Raw genomic sequence first — 19,228 nt, 5'->3', positions numbered from 1 at the left:
ACATCTGTTTTTTTTTTTTTGTATATTTTAAAGTATGTTTATCATTCTTTACAGTAGTAATAAAAGAAATATCATGTAATTTATATAAAAGATTCAAAAGATTTTGGATTTAGGATCCAAATTTGTGGCTTATGTAATATTAAAAGAATGTGCAAAATATTTTATATGAAAATATGATCAGGTTCAAAAGCAAACAAGCTGAGAAAACATGAATTTTCAAATTTAAGAATTTTTCTATTTACTGTTTACATTCTCATATCTTTGTTATTCATAATATTAATAAATTTTTAAATATAATTCATTTTACTAAATATTTTTCATTTAGTAATAGATCTAGTCTTATTTTTAATGTGTCTTATATATTAACTACCCAAATCAATTACAGAAAAAAAATTCATAAATGATCGTCATAAATAAAAATTGAGATTATAAAGCAAATTCTGAGCTATTTTATTTTAATTTGGTAACCAATTTTTAAATTCTTTACACAATTATAAAACACATTTTAACTTGAAAATACTTATTGTAAAAAATTTACAATTTGAATAACTATAAAACTCTTCTATTAATATTATTCTAATATCAATAAATATTTTAATGCAACAGTAAAAATTGAAATTGTTCTATTCTATAAGATTAATACATTAATTTTAAAATGGCAGTGAAGTTCATTTAATTCATTTTTGAAAATCAACAACAATAATACAACTGTGAAATGGCAGTTTATTGATAATACAGAATTATAATATTATTCAAATATTTTGAATTTTCATGTAATTATGCAAAGAAATACAATATCAAAATCTGGTGCAAAATGATTGTAAAGACTATTGTTTCTGTTCATAGAATTTTGACAAAATTTGAAAATATACAATTAAATTTTTACAAAAATTTGAACAACAAATAAACTTGATTATTCTATATTCCTCGTTCAGTCAGAAAAGTATTTAGGCACAATTTTTATATCATACATAAATTGTCAAAAATTTTATGAACAGCATTAGTATTAATATTAAGGCTTATATATATATATATATATATATATATAAATATAATTAAAATTAACATATTATCTTTCTTTTTTCCAATAACAACTCTGATAATGCAAGCCATAATAATAATAAAAATAATAATAATAATAACTTTAGAAATTATATAAAATAAAGAAACTTTGGAATGAAAGTAAGTGCATTACTAATATATAATTTTTTAAATTATATATTAGCAATAAATAAAAAAAAACCAATTGATAAGAATGAATGTTGTTTATAAAATTTGTATAAATCTAGAAAATAATTACAATCATAACATCACGTATTATGTTTTAACAAAAACATTTATATGAACAAATATCAATAATTTATCTAACTTATATGCACTCTTATGCCATAATGTCCTTTTCTTTAATGACATACAAGTTCACAAAAACACCACCTACAAGAATAAAACAAATGATTAATTTATGATTATTTATAAATTTCATTTAAAAATAATCTAAATGTATCTAGTTCATGCAATAAAAATTTAGAAAAAAAGTAATAAATATTAACTGATTAATTATATAAAACATTTTTAAATAATTAATTCATAAAACATTTTTTTTAATAATTATTGCCAATATATTGAAATACTTTTGACCTTTTAGTCAAATTAATATAAATTTATATTAATACATTAATTAATAATTCATCTGAAGTAATAAATTATTGTATTTCTAATAAAATTTCCTAATCTAAATAAAAGTCAAATAAAATAAATAAATATTAATTAGTCAATATTTTAACAAGTTAATGGCTACTTCATAAGAACTGAGTATTTCTATACTGTTATATCAACCACCAGAAAATTCATTAGAAGCCACTACTTTATTTTTTGCTTTTTACATTGATTCTTCAAAATTAGTTTTTCAAATAATATATTATTACTTATTATAATTACAGTGAATAGAAATTTTTAAATTTTTTAAATTGATTTACCTGCAACTATTTTATTTTTTATTTTTTTGCCAATCATTCATTATTTCATTCAATTCTTATTATTTCAATTTATTTTAACAGTAATTTTCAAATGAAATAAAATTTAGACAATATAAGGCATCTTCGGTGATGTTATATATCGTTTAATAATAAGCAAAAAAAAAAAAATCTATATATGTAGTCATGTGTGTACAGTACATATTATTTGCAAAATTTGATAATTTGAAAATATATTTTATAAGTGACCCAATAAAAAAATAAAATAATAATAATAATAATAACAATGAGCAATTATTTATTGCAACATTAAAAATTGCAGCCCGGCATTGTGACAATCATATTTTTAATAATTTTTAAATTTAAAATATATGCTCTCCACCTCAAATTAGTAGCATCTTGCCCCTGTACATCATACTTTTCCGTTAGCAATAGTCATGATGGTCATCTATCTAAATCCTTTTAGGGGGAAATTTTTGAATTGAAATAATGTGACTTCCAGTTTTCATTGGAAGTTCGTATATAGTTAATTGGGACCTCCTGCCCCTAATTTTTCCATATCTTGTCTCAGCTTTCATCTATCTAACTCCATTCTTGAGATTAAGGGATGACAGACAGACAGACAGACAGACAAGAGTGGAAATTAATAGGTTTATAATTTTTTCAAATTGCAGCCCAATAATTCTTATAAATAGTTCAATCTTCAATAAATTCATTGTATTATGGATATTTTTTTATGCCTCTCTCAACTGATTGAGGTAACAGTGATATTTCTTCCAGTACTTCTAAATTATTTAAATTAAATTATTAAAATTATAATTATTAAATTTATTAAGAGATGGCGCCTAATGCCTAACTCTAGTGCCAAATTGTCTTATAAATTATTATTATAGCCCGATTAATATTCGGCTTTAGTTGGACGATAGCTTTAAAATATATTGGGTTTGATGATGATGTTTATTATGAATATTAATCAAAGATATTTCCATAACTTAGCTAAATTCACAACATCACATAAATATATTTAAATTAAAATTTCTTCTAATTTTTTTAAAACTTTACAGAAAGAATTAAAACAATTTAGTCATGTTTTTGAATTGAAAATGTGCTTTTCAGTAAAATTTGTGAAAGCACTGTTCAGAAACTTAATTATATAATTATAATTATATTATAAGGTTTAATGAAATTCCATGACAATATTTTAAGGATACATTCTAGGGTCAAAAATAAGCTTAAAATTTCTCTTTATAAATGTTCTTCAAATCCCACTTTGTTTTTGAGATCTGGCCTGTCAAAAAGATATTTTTCAAATTTCCTGCCAAAATACTAATATTAGAGTAAATTATAAATTTTTTAATATAATTTTGTATTTTTTTATGCCTCTGTCAACAGATTGAGGTAAATATCGCCCAAGTAGGCCCTGCTGTAATAAATGTAAACAAAGCCTTATCCAATTTAAGATTTTGTAGTGTTCACCTGCTGTACAGTAAGAAGTTAGACAAGAGTTTTTCAATGCAAATTCAATTTAATTTTTCAAAAAAGAAATGTTATTCAAACAGAAAAATTTACAAGAACTGTTCGAAATGTCCTCTGCAGACATTGATATTTACTTTTTATGAAAACAATTAAAGCTCAGTACTCATATTAAATCAAGTTCAATTTCAATGTATTAAAAATAAATTCTAACACTTAAAATAATGCTTCAGTTTGTAACTGCTGGTAACACAAGTAGAAAACAAATGGTGAAATCTTTTTCACAGTTGTTTAAAATTTGTTTTTAATATGACTTTTGGCAGGCCAGATCTTGAAAACAAAGTGGAATTTGAGAAATGTTTATAGAGGATTTTAAGCTTATTTTGACCCTAGAATCTATCCCTAAAATATTGATACAGTTTCATTACACTTTGTATATTTTCATTAAGCAAATTTTATTAAGTAATATATTATAAAAATAATTGTAATAAAGTCTTAAGTTAAACATCATTAATATAAAAATGACAATTTGAATACCGTTCATATAATAGTACTATTAAAACTGATTATAAAAACAAATGTAAACATTTGTATTAGGAGTAAATTATTGAAAATAATACCATTATATTCAAAGATGTTTTCTGATTTAAACTGAATCATACTAAGGATAAGTATTTTAGTAATTTAAAAATGTATTTTATCTACAAATACATTTATAATGGAGAGAGAGCAGTAGCATTGCTAGGGTAGGATGGGAAGAGCTGTCTATCTTAGGTGACACTTTCGGTGATAGTAGATGTGTACAAGATGCAAAACACAATTTCATTTTTCCACAAAAACACTACTTATTATCAGAAATTGCCAACAATAGTAAGGAGTGTATTCCCTTGAAGATGGCTTTATTGACCATCATATGTTGTGTTTTTTCATGAAACTGACAAAAATCTAGGACCACCTCAGGCATCACAAACCCTAGCTATGCCACAGAGAGATACTATTATCAGTGATGTAACTAGAAATTTTAGTTCCTTATGCAAAATATGATAAAGGTCCTTCAATGCTCAAGGCTTAATCCTTTACATTTGTGATGGTATAGGAATTAAAACAAAATTTTAAATTTCCAATATTAAAATTTTGAATAGTTAGAAAATTTTATAGTTAATTATATCACAATTTTCTTTTGTTGTAAGCAAATTTAATATCAATCAAAAAAGGAAAAAAAAAATAATTCCAAAACTAATTTACAATAAGTTTATAAACAAAATAAAAATTATTAGTTATAACAAAAAGTAACAAATATTTTTTAAAATTTCAAAATCGCACAGAAATTACAACTACAATCCTAGTAATTGCATATAATTTATATCCAGTATTTTGGTTAAAGTATGAAAAAAAAAACTAACAGATTAAAACAATGTACTGATCGTAAGATATTCATTTATTTATTTGTATGGTTCTCAATCTGAACACTTCCTAGACATTTTGGTTTTGTAGAACAATCTTATAGCACTCAAAACTGATAAATATTCATTTATACAATATTACATATTATTATTAATTGCCTTTATGATGTTAAATCTAAGTCTGATCTGAAGAATAGTTAACTTTTTTCATCAACATATTAAAATATATTCATACAGGTGCAATAAACTGCATTGGAGACACATGAAACAGAAACATCTATCAAACTGACAATGAATTAAATCTAATCAGCAATATATATTTTATGAAATTAACTTACTTTTATAATATTTTAAAAGTTATTTATTTGACAAGCACCAAAGGTTAACTAAGTATATTATATATTAAGATTATTTTGATGCAAAAGTTTTTTTTTATTCTTGAATAAATCACTAGCATATTGGCTGTAGAAGGGTGACTTCATTTCTAATGATAGAAAGTATTATGAAAGTTATTAAATAATATTTTTTTGCATTACAAATGATTAAAATTTGTTTATAAAGAATTGTGAATTTATTAGTAGCAATATCTTTAAAATTATATCCAATTTAATAAATTAACATTAACTAAAAATAGAATTATGTGAGTGATAATTTTTATAAAAAATTTACTTCAATAACAATTATACTTATTTAAATCAAATAATAATTACAAAATGAGAAAATCTAGATATGCGTTAAACTCTGAATTAATATTTTGAAAAATTACAAATTTAAAAACCAAGACACACAGAGAACACACAAGAAATGTCTAGATATGATAAAAGTATTATTTTCATGTAGATTTATTTTTCTATCCCAATAATTATAAAAAGTTTAACTTTAGTGTAATTTTTTTTTTTTTCCTTTATTGAAATTTTAACAACAAAATTACAACATAAATTTCAGTTATAATAAATTTTTATATCCATAGTCATATATAAAGTTATTTAAAAATAAATTTTATTGAGATAAAGTCAACTGAGGATACAGCATTCACAAATCAAAGTTTTTCAATGTTAGTTTGAAATATTTATAGAAAAAGTTTACATCAATTATTAGAATAACTTTTAAAAGCAGTCTGCTGTGAGTGAATAAAATATATCTCTGTAACAGTGGTTCCCAACCAGTGGTCCGCAAGAGCTAAAATATGGTCCGCGAAAGATTTAAAACTTTTATTCATTTTAAATTATTATTCCCACATTGATACAAACTGAATTTAATTTTTACTAAAAATGTTATGTTTTCTATTATAATAGTACCGTTAAAGCATGTTACTCTTGAGTTTAACGATTACTTATGTTAAAAGTTTTGATTAAAGTTTATTTTTAGATTGACAGTTTATTTTTCTTAAACCTTGTGGTCCCTGCTAACAACAATGAAATCAAAGTGGTCCCTGGTCAAAAAAAGGTTGGAAACCGCTGCTCTATGACAATAATTTCTTCTAAAAATTGAAAGCAAATACAGTGAATAAAGAAAATGCTTTTTGACAGCATATTAGAAAATTCACTCAAACATCAATGCAGTTTAATATTACAAGGTTTAATAATATGAACATTTTCGTATTAGTAATATTTTGATGTTTGAGTTAATTTTTTTATTAAGTACAACAAGTTTTTGGAATGGTGACCATTAGAAAATTAATATACAAATAAATAATACACAACATATGCATATGATAAGCATTGAAATAATATTTGATGTAGATACTTGTTTAAATGAGATAACAGTATTTAAAAGCAATGAATCACAGAACAGAATATGTATCCACTTTTGAAAATAAAGTAATTTTATTTACTATAAATATGTAAGAGAATCACTATTCTAGATATGAACCAATCTGTCAAGCAGATAACAAAATTAACAACTTAATAAAACTAATTCATATTACCACCAGATTTATTAAAATATGTATAAGTCACTACCACACAAGAAAAAGATAAATTATTGATAGCTATAAATAGCTAATAATAATTGAGATATTAATTTCCATTTTTCTTTTTTAATAATTAAGATATTAAGGCACAAGAAAACCTTATTAATATCACAATCATCTCTTATTAATTGCTTTTAAACTTAGTTGCCTAGTAAATTGTTTTTAAACTTAGAATTAGTATTTGCTAGAATCAACATTTCAAAAATCTACTGAACAATTACGGGTCAGTCAGAGAATTACAAAGATTATTTAAGTAAAATATGAACTCTCTCCCAAACAAAAGTTAGCCTTGGAATCAGTACAAGACAGTAATATTTGCACTTCATTCCAAACAAGGTCAAATGTACCACTAGGTCTATCCATCATTCTGTTCCTCTGATGATGAAAAAGTGATAATTATCAAAAGCGCTTATGATGTGCAAAAGTTTTTGAGTAAATTTGCTTGTTAACACTTAAGAAAGTTTCTTTTTCTTGTAAATAAATAAATTTTGAATACTGCCAAAACAAAACAATCATCATATAATCTTCCCTTATCCAGATAGCCTATAGCAAATATTTACGAAAATAACTACTTCCACCCTACTGTTTGTAAAAAAAATTTTAACATTGAGCTCAGTCAATGTATTGTAGAGAAACTTTTCTATTTGACATTAGACAGTGTTTAAAATTGCAATGGCTTACAAAAGTGTAAATTTTCATGGCATTTCTATTTCAGGCCTAGGAGTGCTATTTCCCCTTTGAAAAAGTGAGAAAAGTGAGTTGAAATACAGAAAAAGTGAATAAAAAGTGAGTGCAATAGTGACAAAACAAAGTGAAAACACAGAAGGAAAACTCAGCAAAACAGCAGTAAAAATTGTTATTTCTTTTTATTCTGTTATGGTTAAACACATTTTAAAAATTTCTGTATATACTGTAATATAGTAGCCACTCGTTATATCGCGTTTTTTTGGTCCCCTAAATTTTAAAAGCATTTGAGTCAATTAATTTTAAATTACCAATTACCACTGAATTTCTATTTGCAACGAAATACGAGAAAGAGCTAAATATGCAGAACAGGTGGATAGATCGATTGTCATTTGTTTCCTTTTGATATAAAAGTTGTTTATTTATTAGTTTTAAGTACAGTCTCCTCATTTACAAGTTTCTGTGAATTCGAAATTTCATACATTTATGTGAATTAACGGTATTGCGTCAATTCACATAAAGGTGTGAAATTTCGAATTCACCGCATAACGTGTAAGGAAAAGATCTCTCTAATTCTGAACGAAAACTTCTAAAATTTTTATACAGTAGTAACTTCATTTTGCTTTTTAGAGAATTTTTACTCTGTAATTTTATAAGTTTTGATGTTCTATTATATATTCAATATTCATTTTTTTTAAATTTTCAATTACAGCATTTATAATTTTTATTGAAAAATATAAACTACACGAATTTCTAATAAGCGATTTATATAGTACTGTATAATAAAATCGCAATTGATGTTTTGTTTTTATATCGACAGTATTTGTCTTTCAATGTCATTGTTAAAGAAACAATGCTAAATGGGCGTTCATGGTTTCGATGTTTACGTAAACGTCAATTAATTCGATATAACCTACGAATAAAATTCAGGATTGAAAAACTAAGCTTATTTTATATCAGAAACACTTGCTGATGAAAGAACAGAGATTCCATAGCATGTATAATCTGTTTAGTAAAAGCCCAGAATTTTTATTACTCGGTTATATCGCGTTTTTTTTTTCTGTTTCCCGATAACCAGTGGCTTCTGTATTTCCAGTAAACCATGAATACTTGAAAAGTCTTTGGCTTCTGTAAATAATCAGTCATGAAAGATGATGTTCTTTTATTAAGATTATTCTGCATGTTATCAACTTCCTTCTATTTCGCTTCCTCTTGCTTTTGAACACTTAACACTAATAAGCATCACACGTGCTGCTTGTACTTCATTCATGTTCTTGCTGTTAATAGCCTTCTCCAGTTTTTTTGTTTGCTGCTTCTAACAAAACTTAGACTGTCGCATGTATTTCATTTTCTTCTACATTTTTCTGGTTTAAACTCAGTTGCCGTTCCATAATCTTCATGTTACGAACAGCTTTCTTTTGTTGTTCTTCAAAACATTTCTGTGCTCTTTTTTCCGTTTCTCTTATTCTTTTAACTTCTTTTCATTTTCCAATCGTTCTTGATAATTTCTATGCACCGAGGAAGCTAATTTCAGTCGTCCTTTGCAATAGGTACAAGGTGTGGGCTTTGGTCATACATGTTTAGTCCCTCCTTAACAATCAAAAGTGAATTAAGCATTCTTTCCAACACTGATGCTCTATCAGGAGAAAGTGCCCGGCATAAAATTGATCCTCTCATTCATGGGAACGGGATTTTCGATGCTGATTTCACTAATTTGGCTATTCTCGGATATTTATCATTATCAGAAACTGTTTATTTTTTAATGCTTCGAGATGTGTAAATATTGATTTCCAAATAAAATAATAAATCTGAAATAAATATACTCCAAATAATATAAGTAAAATAATATTTTATTAATGATTTCATAAATAACAAAAAACTTTTTCCTGCAGATGAATAAAAACCAACATCGTTGCAAAGTTGTTAACCTTTGGGAAGCCTGTGAAAATCTTTCTCACAAGCAATTACGTGTTGTACTTTTTACAACACTTCGAATATTTTAATTTATTTGGTAAATTTTATATGTAAATATGAATTTACATTTTCGTTTACTTTTTTAGTCTCTCAATTAATGCACAATTATAATCGGCATAAGAGAAGATTAAAAAATGGATATTTCACAAGCAAAGTAATCACACATTTTATGAAAATAACACTTACTATATGGAATAATTATACTTGTAGTCAATTTAAACATACATTTATGGGAAGATGTAGATGTGATTTAACGTTAACAATATGCTATGAAATCATTAAAGTAATTTTATTAAACTCAAGTTTATGAAATTATTTAAAGATAAATCAAGTAAAAAAATATTTTTGTAAACGACAACTCCATAACCCGATTGTTAATTAAAACCAAATAATCTGCCAAATTATTGGGCTATAACCAGGATAACTAAATGGTCAGAAACGAAATCTTTTTTAGTGGTAGGAGGTTACGCTACTATCTCGTGTTAATTTTAATAATTATATATTTTGAATTTAAAAGCGGCAGCAGTGTTGTCAGCTTGAGAGATTAATCCCTCTGCGTAATGTGTTTTCCCCTGCAAAAGGACTTTAGTGATTTTCTTAGAAAACAGCCAAAACCGCAGGGATGCTTAGAATACTTATTTTTAAACTCTGTAGAAGGAAATGCAATTCGGATAAGGTAGATTTTGGCGAATAATGAAAATATGGCATGAGTACATAACTTTACTCAACACTGGCTTCTGAATTTGTAATGAGAGGGATTTTTTAAGTGCATAAAAGATTTTTTTAAATACGTTAAATAAATTTTTGTTTTCTATAACCTAACGACACTGAGCGGGCAGTTGCAATTTTGAGTCTGCTCAGGGCCGCGTATTTTCTTCTAAAAAATTCTATTCTGATAGTCCGATAATTCGGCAATTCGTTTGGCTTTAAAATTATTTTTGGTTTGCCCCACATCTTAATTAAGCACGTGAAAATGACCAAAAAAGTGAGAAAAGTGAGAAAATGACCTGAAAAGTGAGAAAAGTGAGGATACTTCAGAAAAGTGAGTACAAGTGAGAAAAGTGAGCGACTCCGAGGCCTGCTATTTCTATTTTAAATATTCTTCCAAACTAAGAAATTGAAAAGTGAATCTTATTGGAAATTTATCTCCATATTAATCTAATCATTTTTTAACATTCTTGAACAATTTGAAACTGTTTTCTGCATGTTAAATGATATGTAGTAAGAATAATCAAAATGACCATTTGCAACTATTCTAGACAGGGGAAAAGTGTGATATTCTAGTACAGGTATCCCTGTATAACACGGCACTTCTATAGCATGGATTCACTCTAACACAGTTCGAGAATTGGGAACATCCCCCGTATAACAAGGTGCTTTTATAGCACGGGTTCACTCTAACACAATTTGGGAATTAGGTAAAACCCTCATACAACATGAAATGTATTAAAAACTGTTACCAGTTGATGATTTTCATGCTGAGATCATCATATAGGACGAATAATCTCTGGTAAAATATTTACTTAAATAAGTATTTTACCCATAAAAAAATCTACTATATAAAGCTGAAAAACCGGATTCTACCACTGTATGCCAAAAATGGCCATTAATTTAAATTAACAATATAAATTATTTTATATATATTTTATATTTTTACAGTATAATATTCAGTATATCATTATTTTTATTTGTAATTTTGTATGCCCCGATGCCTGCATCGGCCTTTTGTGAATCATAAATCTGATTTAAAGAAAGATTTAGCAGCACGTTTTTTTAATTTTTGGAACCTAACCCCCCTTTTCACACTAGTTCTTTGTTTCATATACCACGGATTTGCATAACACGGCAATTTTTTGGAACATAACTCCCGTGTTATATGGGGGTTACCTGTATTAACTGTTTCAAGAATTTGTCAAAAATAGGATATTGTAGATTGTATATAAGGGAAAAAATCCAGAAACATTTTGACCTAAAAGGTCCATTTCCACGAGTCTCAATGATAATAGAGAGCTTATCTTATTAGGATGTTTAAAATGTTTGGATAATAAATATTTATGAAACTTATACTAGAAAGCTATAAATACTTCTTTTTGTTTATATTTTGAGTAAAATGAACTACAAGAATAAGACAATGTTCTAATAAAAAGTTTCAAGAACTTCTGTTGAAAAGAAAAGAATAATTTTGGAAATATTTACACAATGGAGCAGATAGACAGATACAACTTTCTATCATAAACTTGGTGAGAAAGTCTATTGACACTGCTGTAATCAAATGAATTTTCTGTCACAGTACAAAAGTTAAAAATATAACCAATTGTTCACCTCATTTTAAAACAAAACTACAAAAAAGACAATAAAAACATCAAAAAAGCATAAACGGATATATTCAATTTAAATATATTTCTCAAAATTATTATAAAAAAAAAATTAAAGGAAGATTTTTTCCATCATTATAGTATTATCTAATTATAGAGCTAAAATTATATATTCAGTTAAATTACAGCAAATTCTTTTTCCAATTAAATCTTTGCAAATTCTTTTCAATAAACAAATCAATTTGTGTCGTAAGAATCAGAGCACATTTTGCTAACAATTGTTTCATCCCTCCACTATAAATTTAATGTAATGCAAATATTTATTTATATATTATTTTACTATTTGTAGTAATTAATCCTATTTTGTTTTTCAAATATTTCATTTTCCATTATATTTTATCTGATAATACATTTGAAATTTTTTTTAACCATCTGGAGATCAAAAGAAACACCTTCATAAAAGTCTTAACTTCAAACTTATGTATTTATTTACTAGTATTTACTATAAAATTTCAAGATTGTCTTATTTTATTTCACAAAAATTGGTTCATATAATTCTATTAATTATAGATTATTAGCATTCTATTGTTAGTTTGACAAGTAGAAGTATTTGTTTTGACTAGAAAAATTTAATTCCTGAATTAAATTATATTTTAATAACTATTAATAATTAAATATACAGTAAACTCTTATTAATCTAGCCTCTCAATTATTTGGCCTACCTCCCAGTGTGATGACCTATGCACTTCTATTTCTATGAAAATGTTAGTCATGTTACACATCCTGTTTTCCTGTTACTCTGAAATGGGTATTTCTGTGTTCAGTACTGTATGTCATTGTACTGTATTATTTCCTGCCTACCACAAAAAAAAATCAATACCAAAAGGTGACAGGTTATGTCATTCATTGCCTTTAGGCCTATATTCTATATAATCCAGCATTCTCACTAATCTGACATGCTTCTATATAAGGAACAGCTAGATTAGCAAGAGTCTACATCTGTAGTGTACTATGGATATTACTAGTTTCTGTTTCTGTGGATTTAAAGCAAGATACTTTGAAAGACTAAAAATTTCACTATAAAGAAAACAAAAGAAGGATCTCTATTTGTTATAGTCGAAATGTATTGAAGAAAATTTTTCCATTTTTTAAATCATCCATAAAAATAAGAACAAGAAAATCAATAGTGAAATGTATATGTATTCCATACCCATATTCAGCCTGAATAAGAATAATATTTCATTACATGATTAGAGTTACAAATAGGCACTGTAAAAAAAGAATTAACTGTAAGAACATGAAAATATTAGGCTATAAACGAAATATATTTGAAAATACAATTACTCAAGAAAAATAAAGGCATTGTATAAAATGTAGTAGAATTGTTGAAAGAAAATCTTTTGAAGATTGTAGGATAGAATAGTAGTAGTATATTTTTATATGAATCACGTGATCAATATTATATAAGAAAAAAGTAATCTCCACTACATTCTTGCAATACATTAACCAAAAACAAAGCTTTTTCTAAAGTATATCTTTTAAATATTAATATAATTAACAGTAAATTTTATACATGTATGTAAAGATATACAATTTGTTAATTTTAAAGTATTGAGATATGTAAGATTCATATAAAATTTAATTTATTAAGTTAAAATAGGCATTGTACAAGAAACAGTTGTTTTAACAATAGAAAAAAAATACTTGAAATTTGAAACCAAGTATTCTCTTAAACTTATTTTTTATGTAATATGAAGTGCTTCGGGAAATTGGAATTAAATATCAATCAGTTTATTTAAAATTTATTTTAAAATTAAAATGAACTGTGTATCAAATTTTAAGAAGTGGATTATTAAATTTTTAAAACTACTTCTAATTTGAAGAACTTATTTAGTAAATAGACACTTAAATTAAATTTTATATAAATATTCAAATTATTTTTATAAAAGTATATCATAGTAAATTAAATTATTTTTAGATTTTTATCAAAAAAAGTAAAATTGTTCACTTAATTAAAATCATTTAAAATGTTTACAGTTTACAGATGCCCTTTTATTTCTTCAAGGAAAAGTGAAATTTAAAAAAATTATATAATTTTATTTTTACAACAAGTTTACAACAACAGATACTTAAGTTATGTAAAGTCTATACAAGTTAGACCTAATATTGTTTAAATTTGAATCTGTATTATATAATGACAATGTATAAAAAATATAAATTTAAAAATAATTTTTACACATTGTGCAAAATGTATAATGTTTTTATAAAATGGAATACAGTAGAGCATCGATTATCCGACCGAGTTCTAGTCGGCAAATTCAAATGTCCGATAGTGATGTGGCGCTACAATATTTGGTTATGTCTTAGCTACTTTAATATTATTTTTGTTAAATTTTTGCATGTTTTAGCTGGCAGCACTGGCTCGACCATGAAAGGGAGGCTAGTATTTAAACCAGGCCTAATACACTATACTAATAATGTATTTTTTCATACTTTTCGGTTATCCGACCAACCCCAGTCCCCAATTAAGTCAGATAATCGATGCTCTACTGTAAATGCAATTATATAATATCAGTTTAACTAGAAATAATAAAATTTAAATATTTAATTTACAATAATTTCATTGTACATAAATAACCATAAAACATCATCTTTCTCATAAATGTAATATGTTAATAATTACCTTTATATCATTAGTTATTATACAGATAATGAAATAAGGCTGTTATAATGAGCCATATTACGCTTCAATATATCCGCACATGGGCCAAGAACACGTTCAAAACGGGCTCTGTCTAATTTGATACATTTAAGAGGGCCTTTAGCCATTACTGTAGCTGCTCGAGGACGATCTAGTAAAAGAGCTATTTCACCTATGGGAATTAAAAATGATAAATTCAGAAAGTATTAAATAATTTATATTGAAATTATAACATTTAATCTAAATATTTTTATTGAATTTTTATTTGAATCCAACAAGTAATTATAAAAAAATGAAAGTATATACTGTAATATAAATTCAATTAAAAAAAACCTTGACTGTCTTCAGTTATTATTGTTATAATCCTTTGTTTGTAATTGTGATTGATGTAAGGTTACTCAGAAAAATCAAAATTGTCAGAGTGCACCTATACTGAAGAGGGATCAGTGCTAACTCTGATTCAAAATGCATATAAATAAAGATCTGTGAATTAAAATTGTTTTCTGAATGGTTCTTGACCTCTGGTGAACATCAGATTGGAAGTACACAACAAATTTGTTTATTTGCCTACAACCCCCTTTTTGGTGATTACAAAAATAAGAGATTGTATCTGGCAAATATTGCTGATATTAGCTTTACATTATACAATATTGAAGACTAAATATTAAAAAAATTTTTGAGTCTTCTTAATGTCCATTCACAATAATTGGAACACAATTAACACTAGTAGAGTTGACCTTTCTTTAAAGGCATATTTTACATAAGTATAGGCAGAGAAGAACCTTTTAAGAAAAGTCAACTTTACTAGTGTTAATTGTGTTCCAATGATTGTGAATTGATGTTCAGATTTCAAATTTTTTTGTGTGTTTAGTGTTCAATAAGGTATTTTTAAAAATGTATCTTGTCCAGGATTTTTTTAATGTTTATTTTACAAACTAAATGCCAAGCTTATCACATAAATGTGAGAATTTGTGCATCATTAGTTAGTTTCATTATAATAAAAATATTAAAAATGCAATGAAAAAATTAATATAAATGAAACTGATTATATTACACATTTAACATTAAATTTTAAAAATAGGATTTCCATTGACTCTTAATACAAATAAATTCTCTATCAATGCTTTTTAATTCTGTAGAATTGTATAAGTTATATTTAATTATAAATATAAAAATTTTACTAACCAAAATAATCTGAAGGACCAAGTCTTCCAACCTCAACTTGTGGTTCTTCTTCTGTTCTTCTTTGTAAAACAGCAGCTATACCCTAACATCATATTAATATTGGTTTATGTTTTCATTACAAATTTTATATTTTGTTCAGTCAAAAAGAAACCAAAATTATTTTGTTAAAAATAAAGCATTCATGCTGAAAGAACAGAATTTGGCAGGTAATGTTGGTTATTAATATTTTATACAAGTTAGCAGCACTGCTAGTGTACAACAGCATGAGAAAACTACTCCAGAAAATGATATCCACCAGTGAGAGCCCATCCAAGGAGGTACAGAATTCAGTGGCTGAATTTCTGATGTTAGAGAAAGTTAAACCCAGTAAAATTCATTGTTGATTGGTAGCTGTTTATGGCAAGAATGTATTGTCAAAGCAAACATCTTCAAATGGGCTGAAGTTTTGTGCAGGATGACAATCAGTACTAAACAACTGACATAGAGGAAGACAAAAGTTGGCCATCACTGACATTAACATTGCTGCTGCAAATGTCTTGATCCAGATTAACTGGTCCATCGTTGTTGATGAAGTTGCCAACTGTTTGCAGATTAATCATGGCTCAACCTATTCAATAATGCACAATGTGCTTAACTATAGAATCAATGATAAGGAAGATAGAGTTATGGAATGGATTTGCAAACAGCAAATTCATTTTTATGTGAAGAGACTAAAAAAAAAAATTATTGTAAAGCAGTGGAATACCCGCCTTAACTGCAGAAGGAATATTTTGAAAAATATTAAATGATGTGCTTAAAAAATAATTTCATTTCTTTTTGACTATATCTGGTATTAAAGCTTATCTAGTATTTTGATCATTTTAAAATCTAAAAATTGTTTATCATTACCTCTTCAATAATAAAAAAATCATTGCCGGGACAACCTTGTTCTACTATAACTTCACCATCATGAAAATATGCTTGTTCTAAAGCATCGGCAATAATAAGTCGTTCCCATTTGTCTAGACTACCTAATAAAAATAAATTTTTATATTTTTTAAATAATAATCTATATTGAATTTATAAATTCTAACTGGAACTAAAATATTATAAATTATTACTATATAATGAAATTTTCTTGTTATTTCAGATATATTATTGATATATTACTGTAAGTTGAAATTATCAATTTTTTAAAGGATATTTTAATATTAAATTATTAGCTTATTTTCAACAAGTGACAAGATTTAGTTTCAGATTGTATTCTAATCTCAAATATTGTATGTATTTTGATAAATATCTTAAAACATTTTAAAAACTTTACAGCAGCTTTGTTGAACGTCTAATGCTTTGCTTCCAATATGAAAAATGTTTACAATAATATCTTACTTTCAACTGTATAAATATTTTGCATTAATTAATTGTTAACAATGATGAAAAAACATTTTATAAAATAAACTTTTCCCCATCATTAACAACAATTAATACAAAATATTTATAAAAAATGCAAATTTATTTTATAAAATTTTTCTTGCATTTTTCATTAAACTGCTGTTCTGATATTCTATTTTAGGTATTTTTCATTTCAGGGAAAATACTATCTACCTTCAACAATCAGATTTATCATATTTATATGAAACAAACTAATTAACACATTTATTATAGTACTTCACATTTTTAAATGTTAAAAATTTGATAATACAATTTTTAATTTTAAAAACCACACATGCTATCAGAATAGAAAAGTTAAGCATAAAAAGCCATATTTTTAATCAACTTAAAAGATGCCAAACTTCCAGTTTACAATTAGATTATTATTATTTTATGTTATAATTTTGAAACTTTATGAAAATATATTTTCCAATAAGTAATGTAATCTCATGCACTGTTAGTTCATATTTCTGCCTTGATATATAGTAATGTGGCAAAATGAATTTATTAATTTCATTTTATTTTTATCAGAGTCAACTTTTTAAGCTTACATATTCTATCACATTGTATAAAATCTAATATTAATAAAATAAACATAGTTTGTATCAATTGTTTTCATTTATTTTAACAATTCACAAATTTTTATTAAATACGATTTTTAAAAATTAAGATACAATTGTAACTATTCAAAATAAAGAAATTAATTAAATTTATATATAACAACAGACATAACATGAAACATTAGTAATACCAAATGATCTGCCAAATTTTTTACCAAACTAAACTACATTAAGGCTAATTTAATAATGCAAAACAAAACAATTTGGATAGGTGACCAATTTTGGATTATTAATTAGCCTTAGTACAGCCTACTAAAAAAATTGGGCAGATCATTTGGCATATTCACTACTGCAATGAAGCATTATATTTAATAATTATTGATTAAAAAATAAATAAACTATTAAACCTCATCTCCTGATTGTTTAAAGCAGTCAACTCACTGGTCATTTTGCCCCTTGTTCCCAATATAGACTATTCATTAAAAAAGTTTTATGAAGATTTTATTCCTGAAGAGGGACCAACTCCTTTTGACCAATCTTGCTTCACTTGCTTCACTCTACATCCCCAGACTGGACAGCCCAAACCTCATTGATTCCTGATGCTGCCTCATTGATTATTATTTTTTTTTAGTTTTGGCAACAGTGAAAAGTGTTGTGATGATTTTAAGTCAAGTTATATATACAGTAGAACATCGATTATCCAAAACAATTCGGGACTGGGTTGTTCGGATAACTTATCATGTACAAAAAAATGTATTAACCTATCCCATGTTGAAATTTTTCTTTGTTGCATGTCACTTCGCATTGAACTTTCATCGCTGTTAAACCTAACAAAAATTTTTAAAAAATAAAATTGTGGCTATTGTATCGTTAAAAATTATTTCTTTATTTTGCACAAACAAAATAAATATATTGAAAAATATAAAAACAAAAAATTATCTTTTGGAATTTAATCTCTTAACAAAAACATTCTGATTCAGCACGACACACAGTTCTCAGAAAAACACCACACAAAACAAGCAAAACTTACCACTCACGATGGGGGAAAAAAGCCTCGTTCAAATACTGGTGCGTCCTTAAGTACCCTCTCATGGACATGCCAGTCAGTGGCATAGCGTGGGTGTCGGCCACCCTAGGCGGAGGAAAATTTCGCCACCCCCTTATTTAGGTATATATAAAAAATTCCGTGTTCATTTCAATCAGTCCAAATCGTAGGTGTGACAAAAATATAAAATGAAATGATTCAAATTTTTACAAGATATTATTATTATTTATTGTAAAATTTTGCCACCCCCTAAAGGTGGTGCCCCCAATATGCTACGCTACACTACGCCACTGATGCCAGTGCTGCCAGCTAAAACACGCACACCAACAAAAATAATATTGGAGTAGCCCAAGACATAACCTAATATTGCAACACCACAGCACTGGTAAAAATTTTAATTTGCCGACTGGAATGCTTTCGGTTAACCGATGTTTCAGTTGATCGGTATTTGGATAATCGATGCTCTACTGCATATATAGTATGGTATATAGTAGATATTTTTTGCCAAGATAACAAAAACAACACTAACATAT

General features: G+C 26.1%; 1 protein-coding gene across 1 annotated transcript in view; it reads right to left on the bottom strand.

Moving 5' to 3' along the window:
* Positions 1-703: 703 nt before the first annotated feature.
* LOC136987644 (cAMP-dependent protein kinase regulatory subunit-like) overlaps positions 704-19,228 on the bottom strand; it is a 49,962-nt gene continuing 31,437 nt past the window's right edge. The window contains exons 8-11 of the mRNA XM_067285393.1: positions 16,569-16,690; positions 15,681-15,762; positions 14,478-14,667; positions 704-1,434 (exon numbers count right to left, since the gene is read on the bottom strand). Of these exons, the coding sequence (XP_067141494.1) occupies positions 14,495-14,667; positions 15,681-15,762; positions 16,569-16,690 (377 nt within the window). The 3' untranslated portion in view covers positions 704-1,434; positions 14,478-14,494. The remainder of the gene's footprint in view (positions 1,435-14,477; positions 14,668-15,680; positions 15,763-16,568; positions 16,691-19,228) is intronic.

This window comes from Centruroides vittatus, unplaced genomic scaffold (genome assembly GCF_030686945.1).
Source record: "Centruroides vittatus isolate TY-2023 unplaced genomic scaffold, ASM3068694v2 scaffold_2569, whole genome shotgun sequence".
NCBI lineage: Eukaryota > Metazoa > Arthropoda > Arachnida > Scorpiones > Buthidae > Centruroides > Centruroides vittatus.
The sequence above is the reverse complement of the archived record's forward strand: the minus strand, read 5'-3'. Positions and strand labels throughout refer to the sequence as shown.